Source organism: Desmodus rotundus, chromosome 5, assembly GCF_022682495.2.
Source record: "Desmodus rotundus isolate HL8 chromosome 5, HLdesRot8A.1, whole genome shotgun sequence".
NCBI classification, from domain to species: Eukaryota; Metazoa; Chordata; class Mammalia; order Chiroptera; family Phyllostomidae; genus Desmodus; species Desmodus rotundus.
Genome location: NC_071391.1, coordinates 43,979,603 through 43,997,263, shown reverse-complemented (window position 1 = coordinate 43,997,263; position 17,661 = coordinate 43,979,603). Strand labels below are relative to the sequence as shown.

At 45.1% G+C, this 17,661-nt stretch overlaps 2 protein-coding genes across 3 annotated transcripts; both read right to left on the bottom strand.

Moving 5' to 3' along the window:
- Positions 1–1,466: 1,466 nt before the first annotated feature.
- UBQLNL (ubiquilin like) lies at positions 1,467–5,285 on the bottom strand. Its single transcript, XM_024574687.4, has one exon. It carries the CDS (start codon positions 3,564–3,566, stop codon positions 1,917–1,919), a length of 1,650 nt encoding a protein of 549 aa, XP_024430455.3. The 5' UTR covers positions 3,567–5,285; the 3' UTR covers positions 1,467–1,916.
- A 2,480-nt stretch (positions 5,286–7,765) lies between these two features.
- Positions 7,766–14,547, bottom strand: LOC112317606 (olfactomedin-4). Of its 2 annotated transcripts, XM_045183599.2 has the most exons (7): positions 14,418–14,547; positions 12,963–13,025; positions 12,590–12,742; positions 11,368–11,592; positions 10,795–10,960; positions 10,230–10,389; positions 7,766–8,640 (listed from the first exon to the last, which is right to left on the bottom strand). In XM_045183599.2, exons 1-7 carry the CDS (start codon positions 14,484–14,486, stop codon positions 7,917–7,919), a joined length of 1,560 nt encoding a protein of 519 aa, XP_045039534.1. In that variant the 5' UTR covers positions 14,487–14,547; the 3' UTR covers positions 7,766–7,916. The 2 variants fall into 2 exon arrangements, with proteins under 2 accessions (XP_045039534.1, XP_045039535.1); XM_045183600.2 differs by lacking the exon at positions 12,963–13,025 and having other exon boundaries at positions 14,418–14,542.
- Between the last annotated feature and the right edge of the window lie 3,114 nt (positions 14,548–17,661).

Sequence of the window (17,661 nt, the reverse complement as noted above, 5' to 3'; positions counted from 1 at the left end):
TGTCAAGGCTGGAGAATTGGAGGTCCGTGAGGAGCACTAACATCTCTGTGGATCCCCTTTGCAGTCCAGAATCAGAATACTCCTCACTCCCTCCACTGATCCTGCCCTAGTCACAGACACTACCGTCTTCCACCTGTTATGTTACAAAAACATCTACTAGTTTTACTGCTTCCAACTTTCCCTTTACCACAGTCTATTCCACACTTACCAGCCAGGCTGATAAATTGTAAAAACTTTATTCCTTTTCTCAAAGTCTAGCAGGGATTTTCATAGTAAAATACAAATTCCTCACCAGACCTACAAATCTCTTCATGATTTCTCTGATGTTCTCTTTTTATCCCCATTTTCTTGTTCACTCCAGCTACATCATCTCTTTGTTATTCTTCAAAGAAATAAAACTCCTACCTGATGGCTTTTACTTTTATTATGCAGCCTTTCCTGCCTGGAACATACTTCTCCAGGACATTGCATGTTTAAATCTTAAATTCCTTTTGGTTTCTGCTCAACTGTCACCTTTCCAGAGAGGCCTGTACTGATTACTCCTTATTTTGAACAGCTTAATCTGCTTCATTTTTCTTCATAGCATGTATCACCACCTAACATGTCCATAAGGTGAACACTGTAGCACCACAAAAGAAAGTAAGTTCCATAACTAATGAGTCTTGGTTTTATCACTGCTATTTCTTCAATGCCTGAAACAATAGTTAACTTATTAAGTTATGGCAAGAGCTTCTTAAATGATTGAATAATTGAGTAGTTGAACTACAATTGTTTTCATACCAATTGGTTGAGATACTCTTGGAGAGAAAGAAAAAAAAGATGATAAGATTTTGGCTAACCATAGAAAATAAGAGCTGCACACATTAGATATGCTGAAGAACGATATTGTTGAAAAATATCAGGCCCCACAGAGGCCTGTACATTTTGTAGATGGAATGTGAGTGAGGGTGCCAGCAGTTGCCTGTGATAGAGAATAGGAACAGTCCAGAAAAGCCCTATGATTATAAAAATGGCAATTAATAAGAGACTTCTAGGAGGGTGAATAGTCTTTAAGACCTGGCTAAAATGGAGTTTTTCTGACATGAACCACACCTTTCTTTTTCCGCTTTCAAATTTGAACAATTTGGATTTCAGAAATCAAGTCTTTATGACTACATATCTGAATCCATCTGTAGTATTTTTCCCTTTTGTATGTTTTGCCTTTCTTTCGTGTGGATCTGTTATGTGTCTCCAGTAAGTGTGTATCTATGTGAGCATATGGCTGTGCATACCTGTGTGTGGAATTTGTGTCTCTCTATGTGAATATATATGAACCTGAGATATGTGAACCTGTGCATGTGTTCACATCTGTCTGACACTACATATGCATGTTCTTGGGTATGTAATCATGGTATTGTATCTGTGCATGTGGCTCTATGTGTGCACCCGTGATTCTCTATATTAATATAGTCATGTGGTGTGTATGTGTGTGTTCATGGATGTAGGTAGGTGAGACTGGGATATTGCACACAGATAGTTGCTTTTTTTGTGAAAGAAACAAAGCCAAACCTCAGATGGGGGTGAGAAGGTGTAGCCATTTTATTGACAGATCTTCCAATAATGGCCAGTGGTCAATTATCTGGTAGAGAAAGTATTGGTAGCTTTCTCCTACTCCAGGATTTCTCTGGCTAGCAAATGAGGTGATCAAATGGGTCAGCAGGCAGGTAACAAGGAAATAGCCATGGTGGTTAGAATCTTTGGGATCTCCTGAGCTTGTGAATAGCAGCACTGGTGTCCCCCTCAGTAGCAATGAGTGCCTGCAGATTGGTGTGGTGGTTCTCAAATCCCATGGCCTGAAGTGATTCCATTTGCTTGCTGAAACGAATCTCAGGGGCTTGTAGAAGAGGGGAAGGATCTTCAGCTATGGACTGTAGCTTCTACAGGCTTGCTCCAGATTTATGGCAGCACTCAGGCTCTTCAGGCTCAGCCATATTTGGCACATCCCAGGCCCTGGGCACTGTGTCAGGATAGCTGCAACTGGGGGCAGGAAGACAACCCAAGCCCCAGAGATAAGGTGCAATCCAGGGAAGAAGAACAGGAGCCTCGGTGGTCAGCAGCTGTAGACCATGCTCAATCTGCAATATTGCTTGAGATGCCTTAGGGTTGGCTAGGGCTGTAAGAATGTCAGAAAGCTGTGTCTGCTGCAGGAAGGTGAGAAGGTGCTGCCTCCACTGTTCATTCATCTGGGACATACTCATGAACATCATCATCTGGACTGCCAGGTAGGAGTTGTTCAAAAGCAATTTCATCATGCTTCCTATGATCTGGGAGGAACTAGTCTGCTCTCCTGAAAGTTGGAGGTCATCCTCCAACCTCTGGTCAGAGCTATCTAGAGAGATGGTGGCATCTTTGTCTTCTGCCTGGAGTTGCTGTGTGAGCTCTCTGCTAGGTACGGCTTGTATCCCAGCTGTCTGCTGAGTGTCACAGGTATGATTCTGGCCCTTGGTGAAATTAGTAGCAGTAATACCCCTAGAAGTATGGCTCACCTTGTTGGGGATAGCATTGGATGAGATGATTGAAGATAAATCACAAGAACTAGTACAGATGACTTGGGTTACAGGGACCTGGTCCAGCCTTTCCTGGGATGATGGTGGATATGAGGATGAGGAGTGGACTTGTTCTTGCACTTGTCCTTCCAGAGGAGCTGTGAAAGGGTTGCCCCTAAAGGGATCTTGTGAGCTGTTCAGTATTTGATCTTTGGAATCAGCATAGCTTTGGCCCAAGGCATTGTTCCCACCTGTGATTGTCTCTAGACCCAGTTGTGAAGGTGAGTTCAGTGGACGCTCAAGAGTCTGTGCAGGTTGATGGATCTGCATGAGCTCTTGAATCAAGGCAAGGTTCCTGGCCAGTTCCAGAATCTGCCATAGGATCTCAGAATTGTCAAGGATGTCTGAGACTTCTGGATTCTGCTGCATCAGTTGTTGCATTTCTGGGTGTTCTGAGATGAACTGTCTCATAAGGTCAGTGGTGGACAGAAGCAACTGGGTGCTCAAATTTTCCAGTATCTGTGTTATGCTCTCAGGTCTACCCACTTCCAGGTCCTGGGTAAGCCCCTGGAATACATCAGGCTCCACAAAGAGGGCTGATTCCACTGAAGTGTGATTCATAACAGCAGGTTGGTATACCTCACTGCTGTTTCCTTTTGTGTTTCTGTCCTGGTGGCAGTGCTCAGTGGTTGGCATGTTCTGGGAGGAACAGGTTAGGGATCTGAAGCCTCGTTTGGACTTGATGACCAAGTGGATGGTGTGTCCATCCAGGATGCCCCTCTGGCTCAGTGTGTCATGGTCTTTGAGAAGGCAGCCCATGAAGACCAGCACTAGCTGGTCTGTTTGGCATTTAAAACGAGCTGACAGCTTCTCCTTGAACTGCCTCACTGAGGTGTCAGCAGCTATTATAAAGTCTTCCTGCTTGCCTGGTGTCTTTAATGTCACTCGAATGATACTTGAAGAAATGTTCTTGTTGGCAGGTTGACCTGAAAGATGCCCAATCTGGGCCATCCTGGATGTTCGAGAGATGACATGCGGCATGGACCTTGGAGGAAAGGCAAATGAGGAGCAGGTGGAAGCTGGGGCAGATGGAGTGAGGGGAGACCACTGGCCTCTGTCTCAGGTGTTATGTTTTCAGGTCACAGGCTGTTGGCCAAAAAGGATGAGTGGCCAAGCTTGAGCCAGGCGTTCTGTGATGTTCTGACCCCACTCCAGTTCTCCAAAGGTGGCCCAGCTGAGGTCTGTCTTGGCTATTGATTTATACTTGGTGTAAGGTGATCTAAGTAGAGATGACTCCTCCCAGGGCTGCCCCTCCCCTGCCCCACCCACCAGGATCATAACCTGTTCAGAAAAGAGATATTATGATGTTAACTCTGGCCTCACAGTCTCTGCCAGGACTAACTGGGAAAAGAGGACATATTTAGTAAGTCCAGGTCTATATAATAAAATAAAATAAGATAATTATCCAGGAAATTGGGCACAAAGTTCTCAGGATGGAACTATTAAAAAATAAATTAAAAACCAGATTGGTTATGTGGGATATGTGGTGCTATGTATGAGTTCCTTGTAGGAATATTAGGCATGTAGTAAGAAAAGCAGGGTCTACTGAAGCCATAGATAAAAGTACATAAATGTGGATATGAACAAAATCTCTTATAGGAAAAAGCTCATAGCTTTTGTTAGTGATCTGGAAGGATTTGGGAATTAGAAAGGGAAATGGAGCAAAAACAAAGTTCTTACGTGAAAGAGGAGATCGTGTTTTTCTCTTTGTCTAAATTTTGGGATTCTAGACTTAACTGAGAGTGTTCCCAAGGGTCTGTCTGGTGGAGTGGGTTGGGTGGAATTTGCTGTGTGCTAGAAGCAGGAACAAGACTAGCCATGGAGGCTTCCTCTATGGCAGGGGTATCAAACTCATTTTCACCAGGGGCCACATCATCCTTGTGGTTGAAGGGCCAAATGTAATTTCAACTCCTTAACAGTTCAGGAGTAGTTACATTTATACAGTCTTAAAATTATTTTGGCCCTTTGAAGGCAACCACAAGGCTGATGTGGCCCCTGGTAAAAATGAGTTTGACACCTCTGCTTCAGGGGCATTCAAAACAAAAGGTTAGGAGAGAGAACCAAGATGGCGGCATAGGTAGACACACTGCGCCTCCTCGCACAACCAGAACTGACAGAAAATCCAACGGCAAGGAAGTCTGACACCAAGGAAATAAAAAATAAACATTCATCCAGACCGGTAGGAGGGGCGGAGACGGGCAGCCGGGGTGGAGAGGACTCGCGTGGCCTTGGCAGGACCGAGACTGGTGGAGTGTGGGACAAACAGGGCAGGCAGTCTGACCACTAGCAGACCCTCTGGCTCCACATTCGCGCAGATAAACCAAGAGGGCTGGACTCAGAGTGGCGGAGAACAGGGCAGGCACAGCGGTGGGTAGCACCCGGGGACCCCACATTCGCCCACAGTTAAACCGGATAAATGGGGAGGAGCGAAGCAGACCACGCAACCCAGGGCTCCAGCGCGGGGAAATAAAGCCTCAAACCTCTGATTGAAAACGCCCGTGGGGGTTGGGGCGGCAGCAGGAGAGACTCCCAGCTTCACAGGAGAGGTAGTTGGAGAGATCCACAGGGGCCTGGGGCGTGCACAAGCCCACCCACTCGGAAACCAGCACCAGAGGGGCCCAGTTTGAATGTGGGTAGTGGAATGAAATATTGAAATCCAGTGGAGAGTGGAGCAGGCGCCATTGCTCCCTCTCAGCCCCTCCCCCACGTACAGCCTCACAGCGCAGCAACCAGCATTACCCCGCGCCGGTGAACACCTAAGGCTCCACCCCTTAAAGTAACAGAGTCGCCAAGACAAAAAAAAAAAAAAAATGGCCCAAATGACAGAACACTTCAAAGCTCCAGAAAAAATACAACTAAGCGACGAAGAGATAGCCAACCTATCGGATGCACAGTTCAAAACACTGGTTATCAAGATGCTCACAGAATTGGTTGAATCTGTTCGAAAACTAGATGAAAAAATGAAGCCTATGCTAAGAGAAACAAAGGAAAATGTACCGGGAACCAATAATGATGCGAAGGAAACTGGGACTCAAATCAACAGTGTGGGCCAGAAGGAAGAAAGAAACATCCAACGAGAAAAGAATGAAGAAACAAGAATTCAGAAAAATGAGGAGAGGCTTAGGAACCTCCAGGACATCTTGAAACGTTCCAACATCCGAATTACAGGGGTGCCAGAAGAAGAGAAAGAACAAAAAATTGAAAACTTATTTGAACAAATAATGAAGGAGAACTTCCCTAATCTGTCAAAGGAAATAGACTTCCAGGAAGTCCAGGAAGCTCAGAGTCCCAAAGAAGCTGGACCCAAGGAGGAACACACCAAGGCACATCATAATTACATTCCCCAAGATTACACAGAAGGAGAGAATCTTAGAAGCAGCAAGAGAAAAGGAGACAGTTACTTACTAAGGTCTTCCCATAAGACTGTCAGCTGATTTCTCCAAAGAGACCTTACAGGCAAGAAGGGGCTGGCAAGAAGTATTCAAAGTCATGAAAGGCAAGGGCCTACATCCAGGATTACTGTATCCAGCAAAGCTATCATTTAGAATGGAAGGACAGATAAAGTGCTTCTCAGATAAGGTCAAGTTAAAGAAGTTCATCATCACCAAGCCCTTATTACATGAAATGTTAAAGGGAGTTACCTAAGAAAAAGAAGATAAAGAATATGAACAGTAAAAATGACAGCAAACTCACAGTTATTAACGACCACACCTAAAACAAAAACAAGAGCAAACTAGGCAAACAACTAGAACAGGAACAGAACCATAGAGATGGAGATCACATGGAGGGTTGTCAATAGGGGAGTGGGAGGGGGAGAGAGGGGGGAAAGGTACAGTGAATAAATAGCATAGATGATGGGTGGAAAATAGACAGGGGGAGGGTAAGAATAGTGTAGGAAATGTAGAAGCCAAAGAACTTATAAGTATGACCCATGGACATGAACTATAGGGGGGGAATGTGGGAGGGAGGGGATGGGCAGGATGGAGTGGAGTGGGGGGGGGAATGGGACCACTGTAATAGCATAATCAATAAATATATTTTAAAAAAAAGGTTAATGAGTTGTTCCTTGCAAAGTATTGCTAATTTGCTTGTCATTTGGTCTATTCTATGTGTTATTACAGTAGAATTTTTTAATGGTTTTCAATATTCTAGCTTCATCTTAAGTGCCTACCTTTTTTGTTGAAGCTTTAAGAGGAAGAAATTCTGTAAACCAAGAGGTGAGAATAAAGGTTGTTAACAGTGAAATTCCTAACGGCAGGTTTAGGTAACTAAAAAGCCAGGTTCTCAGTTCCATGCAAATTTGGAAGATGGTAATTGATTTTTATTTTGGTAGCAGATGAATTTTCTGTTAGGAAATAGGTTAAAATGCATATTTATGGTTACGATGATGTTTGGGTGTGGATGGAAATACCGTATATACAACAATGAGAATGCATATGTCTAATTGGATATATATTTTTGAATGAATATGTGTGACGTATAAGTATGAAGCAGTGTGTTGGTTATTCTGGTATCTGTATGACTGTGAAGACTTCAGGGTCTGAAACCTTGAACATTCCATTTTCCTGCCTAGAGGGTAGGTTCACCATGAAGATAGGTGTCCAGCAGAGAGTCCAGGCCCCTGTTCTCAGTGTGCTGAAGCTGAACAAAGAAACTACAGATAGTTGTCTAGGAGACTCCTGCTATCACACTAAAGGATTCTTTATTAGAATGCCTGGACCTCTACCCCAATCTGTGTCAGGCGTGCTTCATACTCAGCTATCAGTGGTTTACTTCTCAGAGCATGACTCAGACCTAAGCCCTCTCCCACTTGTACTTGAAAGTGAGATATATTCAGGGCAGTGAAACATTGATTTTCACACCAAGACACTGCCCTTTATTCTCCCAGGTACCCACAGGTGGCTGGGGATAAAAAGGGAACTTACACATCTCAATCTAACGATCAGCTCCCCTGGATCTGTGGCACTGGAACTAGAGGTTCTGGACCGGAGACAATTCTAAACCTAGCTCACAGAACCCTACAATTATAGGAGCTGGATTCACAGTTTTCAAAACACAAAATATGAATTTTTTTTCTTAAATTGCAGTTCCTACAATTCTAGGATTCTGGTAAAGAGACAGTAATGTTTTCCAGCCCATATTTTGTTTCCCAATCAAACCTCAATCAAATCCACTTAGACCATTATTAAAGAGAACTTTAATGTGCTGATTGAGATATTAAGTGTAAAGAACTTACTAGATACAATCAATGTGACTAATCATTAAGGCTAATAGCTATTTGGGGGAGTGAAGAAGAGGACATACTTCTACCAATGTTATTATTATTGGGTCTCAAGGCCTGCGGGGCTTATTGGGTTTAACAGCATTGGGTGGAGCCTTAGCTCCAGATGGCCTTTTGGCTGGTGGCTTTGGTAGCCTGCTCTTCAGTGTCTGGAAGCTGAGGTCATAATTGACCAGGTAGCCATCATTGTAAACATATAGCTTGTGATCTGAGGGGCAGTAGTTGATGCTCTGCAGTGTTTCTAGCATCTTATCCAGCAGGATGCTGAGATGGCGCTCCTGCCCAGTGGTGGTATCAAAAGCATAGAAGATTTCCTCTTGGCGGGTGCTCAGAGAACGTAAAGCATAGAGCACCCCACAGGCCATGAAGGCCCCTGACAGAGCTGGCTTGTACTGGCTAGTACGCCAGGTTTCCTCCACTTCTAGGGTGTTGGGATTGAGGCGACTCACAACCAGGTTGCCCTTGCTCTCCTCTGTAGCATAGAGCACCCATAGCCCCTTCTCATCACCAGCAAAATTTAAGTCTTTCCAGGACACACCAGCATAGGAGAAGCGGTTGTTGTAGGTGGCACCTGGCAATGAGCGCCGCAGAACCAGGCTGTTGGAAGAAAGGTCCACCTTGGCCATTTCACCTGTGCCATAGTAGTTAAAGTACATGAAGTTCTTGTACACTGTATTGCCACTGCCATCACCATAACCCATCTTCCACTGCTCATAGTTCTTCAGCAGTACCAGGTCATCATAGGACTTGTGCAGTCGGTAGTAGTCAAAGTACCTAGGCCAAGCCCCACACCAGAATCAGCAGGTGACAGCAAGAAGCAAGGAAACAGTGCTATTAAAAAATGAGCAGGCTAATGTTCTCAGTAATAGTGGGGGCTTTGGAATCAAACAGAATTGATTTTTAATCTTTTTTACTTACAATATACTACAAGAGAATAAATAATTGTAAAAAAAACCCCAGTATCGGTAGTACTAATAACACCAACAGCAATGATACTTAAGCACTGTATATGCATTATCTTTTTTTTTGGTTTTTCTTTTTTGACCTTTTTTCTTTTTGTTTGTTCTTTTTTTATATATATTTTTGTTTTTTCTGCATTATCTCATTTCATTACCATAAAATAACTTTCAGATAAGTTTTCTCCCCAAAGGCTGGGAGAATGGATCTCAGCAAATAATTGGCTCTAGGTTACTCAACTCATAAGTAAAATTTGTAAAAAAAAAAAAGTTACCTCCTTGTCAGGACTAAGATAATGCAAATAAAATAATTACTAAAGCATTCATTTCAAAGTAAGTAATGAACAAGTGGTAGCCATTTTTCTTTTTCTTATTTATGGGTAATCTTTTCTTAGACTTCATTGCCTTCCATCTGCCATTGAGGCACAGATGCCCTGTAGTAAGACAGAGTTCTGAAGCTGGATTCAGAAGGTAACTTTGGAAAGTCTCTTAAATTATTTCTCACTTGTAAGTATTGCCATCTCTTAATATTGGGCAGTAAGACCTGCCTTACCCACAGAGATTCTGAGAGGGCTTAAAAAGAAAAAGCGAGCAAATGTGTTTTGTGTGCTACAAAATATCTATAGAAATTGGGGAGCATTATTATCAGCAGAGAGCTCATCATTCTTAGATAAGTTTCAACTGGGGTTCTTCAATGACTAGTTCAACCCACATTCATCCCTTCCTCCCATGACCTCCTACTCAATCGAGTCTACATCACACTGAGTCTGTACTCACTTCAAACACCTGGTCTGGGAGTTGCATCTCCCTTCCTAGACAGACTGCCAGTTTATTGATGAGCGCATTAGTCTACTCATTGATTCATTTAGCCATTCTTTAGCAAAAATTTTTCTGCACCTACTATATCATTTACACTTTTTTATATAATCTTATGTGATATTCTCATTTTACAGCTGGCTGAGAATGGGTCTGAGATGTTAATTCACAAGGTCACTTAGCTTAAGTGGCAGCATTGAGAATCAATCTCAGATCTGTTTGACTCCAAGTGTCAAGTATGGCCAAGTTTATCCTCTGAATTTTTTCTGAGCAGAAGGTAGGATTCTGAGGCTCAGGTATAGAAGAATTTATTCTGGAGATGAGATCAGGCTTGAACAGAACCAGTTCTAGATTAGATGGGACAGGAAATTTTAGACAGTGAATTTGTAAAGGAAGATTAGGGCCATCTGGACCATCCTTAACCCATGAGAGGAGCACTAGGAAGTAACCTGTCAGGCCTAGACTAAGTTTTCCCAGGCGTGCACCTGAAATAGAAGAAGCTGGGATGGGACCAACAGGAAACCTGTTAGGGTAGCTTAGGGAATATTTGGAATGAACCTGGCTGCAGAAGAAAAAACATTCTGGACTCACCTTCCATCTGTACGCAGAGGGGCCACCCAGTAGAGGGAAGAGGATGAGTTGGTGGCTGAGTCTCGACCCCAGGCCCCTGCCTTGTAAGAGAAGCCTCTCCAATTAAGCTGCACCACAAGGGGTCTGCTGACTTTCTGGAGGCCTCCGTGGGCACAAGAGCCTAGAGAAGAGAGCAGGCAAGGTATGAACTCGGTGTGAAGCACATGACCCACAGAGAGCAGAGTACGAAAGTATAATAACCATATGTGCATTTGAGTGTATGTCCATGTACCTGAGTGCTTATACAAGTGTATGTATAAGCATGTGTGACTGTGCCTGAATAGAGACCAGTGCATATGTCTGATTGTGGGTGTATTTACTTGTCTATGTATGTGGGTATGCCAATGTGTGAGAGTATACCATTCTTGGTCTGCATCCTTTAATGATACACCAAACAAGGGAATAAAAGACTTACTCTACATCAAGATCTTTACTGCCCACCCCTCAGTACACCATAGCCAACCCTACATGCCCAACCCTGTCCTTGGGGAGATGAGATCTTGGAAAATTTAATCTGAGACCTCACCCGGGGGCAGGAATGGGCTGGAGTTTCTGGAGGCCTCTTCTTTCTCCTTCTCCCTCTCACACTCGCTTAGCCGGCTCTCAAGGACATCCACCTCCTGGCGGAGAGTGCGGAAGCTGCGCTGGTCAGAGTCAGCCAGAAGCTTGAGTGTGAAGCTGGCATTAGCCACCTATGGAAATGAGATGCCAGGAATGTGGGTCACTGAGTGTTCTTAAGAGTTGAACTCAGGATCCCACATTTCTCAGCTCAGGGTCTTCTTCTCCAGAAAGAAGTGATTTTGGAAATTCAAATTTACAATTAGATGAGACAAGGGCTAGAAAGAGGAGAGAATTTTTTTTTTAAGATCTTATTTATTTTATTTTTAGAGAGAGGGGAATAGAGGGAGAAAGAGTGAGGGGAAACATCAATGTGTGGTTGCCTCTCATGTACCCCACACTGGAGAGCTGGCCCACAACCCAGGCATATCTTCTGATCAGGAATTGAACCAGCAACCCTTTGGTTCACAGGTTGTCACTCAATCCACTGAGCCACACCAGCCAGGGCAAGGGAGAGAGATGCTTAAATCCATCCACATACCTGGCTCTGGAGTTGGTAGAGGAGGTCCCCAGCTGCACTAACCCTTCCGTTAGCCTTAAGCTGGGCTGCCAACTCCTGTGCTCCCTCCAGCTCCAGGCGGAGCAGATTGAAGGCTGGGGACTCATAGGAAGCAGCAAGGGCAGTAGGATTCCTGAACTTCAGGGCATGGTTCATTTCCAGGACCTGGTTATCCTGATCTTCAGTGGCATGTGCATACTCACTGACCTGGGCGTGGGAGGATGGACAATTAGTTCCCCCAAACCTCAGTAGCTATGGCTCTTCCCATCTATTTACAGGCCCCCCAACCAGTGCCACACAGCCTACAAAATTCTCTCATATCTGTCACCTTATTTGCTTCCATTAAAAGCTCTTGAGGTGACCATTAACATTATCCCTATTTCACAGCTGAGAATACTAGCATCCTTTTCCCTGCAGGAAAAATATAATGTGCTCCCATGCATAATGCGCACTCACATTTTTGGCCCAAACTTTCAGGAAAAAAACCTTTCATTTTACAGTATATAGGTACGGAATTAGTACTACCCATGTATAATGCTCATCCTTATTTTTCCCTCAAAAATTTGCGCAAAAAAAAAAGTGTATTATTCATGGCAAAATATGCTAAGTCTTTCCCCCGAACCACCAGACTTTCTCTTTCCTTTTTAGAGCCACACACTCTCAGGAGTGGTTTAGTAAGGGAATAAATAGACTGATTTCCAGCTTCCAGTCTGGTCCCATCCCATTGACCTTCCCAAGTTGCTCCACTAGTGACCATTACACAGAACAACTGCCCATATCCCCCTGATGATGCATCATTTCTATTTACCCATCCTTACTTACAGCCAATTCCAAGTTCACCAGCCTGGCCCACACATCTCTCCACCAAATGTCCCTATTTTAACTTTTCTATTCAAACCCTCTTCTGCCTCCTGTGCACTGGTCATACCACTTCCAAACTTTTTCTTGTTCTTTATGCTCTTCCCAGATCCTAGTGAATCCAAACTCACTAATCCACCCATTAATGTAGGAAATACCCATTACATAAGCCTCTCTGCTAGTACCCCTGAGGATTCTCAAAGCAGTACCTAGTTTTCCCTTCATACTAAGGATTTTCCTCAAAGATAAAGGCTGTGTTTCCGTCAGCTCCTTCTTTACCACCAGAACTCATCCTCATGCTACTTCCTGTCCCAGACCTAGACCCAGCCCCAGCCCCAGCACTCACCCTGGACAGCTCCTGCTCATACTTGTCCATGAGCTCCTGGGCTGTACTCAGTAGCTGTTCCAGCTGCTTCAAGGGGATGAGGTTGCTGGGCAGGTAAGCCACACAATGGCATATGCCATTCTTATCAACAGAGCCTGGCACATCTCTTACCAACTGCAAAGTCACAGGCACATTAAGCATATATGTTGGGGCACGGTGTGCTTTTTGGCAACGAGGCAAGAGAAGAGGCTGACCCTTCTCTCTCTGCACAGGAAGCTGTTCTTGACTGTGGGCATTCTTCAGCCATGAGTGTGAGGGACCCTTTCCTTGACTTCTCAGAACTGAAGCCACAGTCCCCTTCTAGCCCCTGTTCATAGGGCCACCTTCATCCTACCTTGTACACTGGCTGGATCTGGCTGCAATTCCCATAACTGGAAGCAGACTTTTCCTGGATGCTCTGTGAGACAGAGTAAGGGTACTCCAAAGAGACTTGTCAGGGGACTGGTTTGGGGGTTGCAGTTCCTTGCAGTACCTGCACTGTAGAGATTTAGTGGATCCCCACAACTTTATGTTGTACAGTAGGTACAGAGAGTTCCACATTTTCAAAGAAAGAAAATTAATATTAATAGCACCATTAAGCACCAGAGTCTGGACTGGTATTCAGCATTCACAAGAACATGACAAGGTAGGACTCATAATCTACATTTTATAGTTGAAGAACTAGAGGTTCTGACTATTTAAAAATAATATTTTATGGAGTCACATGGTTAATAAGTGACCAGGCTGCCAGCTCCCAGCAGGTCTCATATTTGTTCTAAATCCTGTGCTCATGCTCCTAAGGGAGCTGCAGAGCTCCGTGTTAGGGTGAGTGTGCAATGCAGGCCGGCAAGGGTGAGGGTAGCAGGCAGCTCCTTTACCTCAGCTAAATAGAGTGAGGAAGAAAGTTTCTAGACAGGAGATGCATAATTTGAGGTCTTCTTCCCTTTACCTATAGTCTTAATTTGTAACCTACTGATTCCAGAGCCAGACTGCCCGAGTCCTACTTCTGGCTCTGCGACAATGGGTGAATTACTGTGTGCTCCAGTGTCCTTTTGTGTAAGTGAGGATACTTGTGTTCTACTTTAAGAAGTAAAATACATGTAGAGATTAATTTACAAAGGCTCTTACTGATCTATGGTTATTACTAGTTATTATAGACTCTAAGTTATTAAGACTCTTATTAGCCTTTTAGTTATTATAATCCTCTATGTCCATCTGTCCACTCCCACTTTGAAGCTGGATAAGCCAGCCTTCAATTGGAGACTTCTTCCCAAGTTATAGACTAGGCTTGTGGCACCAGCTGAGGTTTCTCTACAGAATCTTCAAGAATTAAGTTATGTCCCCGGTCCTTCTCTGAATAGTCCCACACATAGCTTCTGTGGCTCTAATAGTTAATCTGGCTTTGTCTTCAGCCTGCTGCAACTCCAGCTCAATAGTGTAGCTTTGGGGGATAATGGAGCAGAGGTCACATGCATACAACAGCCCAGGCTGACCTCCCTCAGTTCCTGCATCCTTAGCACAGGTAAAGGGTAGTGAACTGCATAAAATGAAGGTTCATGAAGAGCAGGCAGACAGTCCAGAATTCTTCCCACTCACCTTCATCCTTGTCTTCCTCCCTCACCCTGTGCTCACCTAAGCCCAGGGACCATCAGAGCAGGCAGGGTACTCTCTCATCCTCCATCCATCTATCTCCACCTTCACTCTCCCAGAACCTGGGTGTTCTTGAAGGATCTGAGCAGTGGGGGAAGCCAATACAAAGCATAGAATCATCTCCCTCCCTGCTTGTGATGCCCTCACTGTCCACCTGTACCTGAGGCTGTCCTGGGAGCATCAAGGACAGCAGCAGCAGAGTGGTCAGAAGGGCTGGGACGGGTTGCATCTTGCATCAGCTGCAGGATGGACTAAGACCTCTGAGTTCCCTCAGGCTTTTATCTCTGGTTCAAGTGAATAGTCTCACCAGGAGGGGCACAGATTTCGACATTTGAATGAACTGAGGGTGGGAGAGGCTGTGGAGAAGGTATGGAGATAATGGGTGGGAGGGAAGGGTTGCGACACACTGGTGCCTGCAGATATGGGATGGAAATGAGTTTCTCACTACAAACAGGGTCTTTCTCATCCATCCCCAAGCTGAGATTTGCCCTCATTCTTCTGGGCCCCCCTGTCCAAACAGATTAAGGCAAACCTGATACATTCTGTGGGGGCCTTCAGATGGGTCCCTTTCAGGAGGGATTATGGTGTGTCCCTCAGCTTTGAGGGCAGAAATATTCTAGAAGGAAATGCAACCTTACCTGCTTATTCCCAAGGACAGAGCCATTAACTTAACCATGTGCCTTTGGATGAAGGCCAAGATGTATACCTAGGGGGTTCAGCAACACTGTACTGGTCCACTCTGTTATGTGCCCTACCTTGCCCCTAGAAATTAGTCTCTTCCACTGTTATAGGCTATCTAAACATTTCTATCCCTCCCCACCATTCAAATGTAGCCCCCCCTTCAAGCTCCTGATATCAACAGCCTCCATTGTCTGTCCTTCAGGAAAGTTCCCTCCCAATATCTTCTAACTAGCCACAGGAGCCTATTGAGCCTCCAGTCCTCTGGGCTCTCAACTGGACTCCCTACAGAAAAGGAAGAGATTGGGTCCTGAGTTCTGGATAAAGAATCATAGTTCTGTGTCACTGGTGCTGCTACACCTCTTGAGTACTTCTCAGGCAGTGGTGAGTTTCACACACCCACCCAAATGTCAAGGTGGATATCAGATTTTCTGTGAAGCATGAGTTTTTCACCCCCCACCCCATTTTTCCAATGAGGAATTTGGTCTTTGTAGCTCCATTGTCTGTATCCTTTATTACTTCCTGACTTCTCACTGTACCCCCAAATTCAGACATTAAGGGCAAGTGGCAGCATCATGTAGAGGTTAGCCAGTAGGATGTGGACATGGTAGGGCACGGGGTAGCAGCCAAAGGAGCAGAGGGAAGGTGTATAGAAAAGAGTGCTGACACTGGCATGGGCCCCACTGGTACTCAGGGCCTTATGGGGGACACCATGGGATGGCAGGCAACAAACGACACGGAGAATGAGCAAACATCTATGAGTATTAGGTCCAGTGCTGGAGAGAGCAACGTGTGAACAGTCTGTACCAGATGTTGGGATGCTTGTCATCACAGGCCAGCCGACCCACACCCATGTGCTCACAGGAGGTGTGAGGCAGTACCTGCAGTCAAAAATAAGGCAGTCTCTGGAACAGGACCACAAGGGGCATCATCATGCAGGCACCACAGGTCACAACAGCTACAGCCACTAAACTTGCCACACGCTGGGTCAGCAATAAACAGTGTAGAGGCTGGCAGATGGCTGGGTAGCAGTCCACAGCCACAGTGAGCAGCACCGAGGCCTCAGTAATGAAGGCCACTTGAACAACAAGGAGCTGAGCTAGGCAGGTCCCAAAGGAGATTTCATCTGACAGACCCCAGAGCACAGCCAGGACTTTGGGCACCGTGGATGTGGCCAGAACCTAGTCCATGGCTGCCAGAAGCACCAGCAGCTAGTACATGGGTGCCTGGAGTGTCTTGTCAACTGCCACCAGCCCCTGTAGAAGGGCATTCCCTACCATAGCTGCCATGTACAGCAGGCATACAGGCACAGGAAACCAGGCATGCAAGGCCTGCAGTCCTGGTATTCCCAGCAAGACAAAGTCCCCAGGCCCAGAGATGAGCACAGTCTAGTTGAAAGCTGGCAATGTGGGATCCAGCTCCATCTCCTGGTTCCACTTGGCTCTGTCCTTGCAGGGGGTACATGGACCCTGTGAGAGGCAATCGACAGTTCTACAAAGATTTTAGGTAGATGGAGATGGGGATCGAGGCTTAGGACACTACAGCATTTACTGGGAGCCATCCTTGTGCCACACACTGTTTTAAGAATTTGGCATATACTGATTTATAGATTTTCTTTCTTTCTTTTTTTGAGAAAGAGAGGGAGAGAGAGAGGAAGAGAGAAATGGAGAGAAGAGAGACAGAGAAAGAGAGAAACATTGAATTGTTGTTCTACCTATTTATGCATTCATTGGTTGATTCTTGTATGTGTCCTGACCAGAGATCGAACCCACAACGTTGTTATATCAAGACAACACTCCAACCAAATGAGCTACATGGTCAGGGCCCGGCCTACAGATTTTCTAACAGTCTGTGGATTTGCTAATATTCCCATAGAATAGACCAAGGAATTTCATTTCTGAGAGATTAACACACATACTCCAGGTCACACATCTGAGAAATAGAACCAGGATTTGTATCGACACTATTTGGATAAAGAGCATGGTCTTCTGATGGTCTTCTTTGGATGTCTCTTCCTCAGCTCCGGCTCATGGGGACATTGAAGTGTGCTTTTCCTGACACCCTGTCCCAGATGACATCGGTCGTGTTAACTAAGCCTAATCCCTCCAACTGCCATACAGCCTCTGTGCTCCCGCCATACTAGAGGAGAGGTAAGGCAGAAGAACGAAATATGCAATGGCTATTTCCCACTCCACTTATTGACAGGACAACTGCTCAGACAGATCTCCTCTCCTAAGATCCTTTTCCAAAAGTCACTTTATTAGCTCAGATCCACTCTTGGAAACATTACAGTCCTCCCAGACTGTCCGGTACTTTTTCCCAGCTGCCCATGTCCTCTGACATCCCTTCCTTCAGCTTCAATGCACTGTAGCTCTGTGTACCTGTGTCACAAACCTTAATTCCTCCATTGACCAGTATAGACATTCATGTCCTGATGCAGTTTTGTGGCTCTATTTCTTCTGTCCTTTGACTATGGGGAAGCCCTTGGGTTTTACAGAACTCAGTCAGGGGGAGTTCTGATCCCACCAAGGGTACAGCAGAGCATCCAGGTCAGGCTGCAGTAGAAGTGACTGGGGTCAGATGCCACAGTAATAGTGCAGCTGGTGGTCAGGTTAAAATGGTTGAGGTAGGAAGACTTTACTTACCTGTGTTTAAGTAGTTAAAAAACAGCCTAGAAGGCTTTCCATGCTCTACCTAAATACCACAGTTATGACCTTGAACTTTAT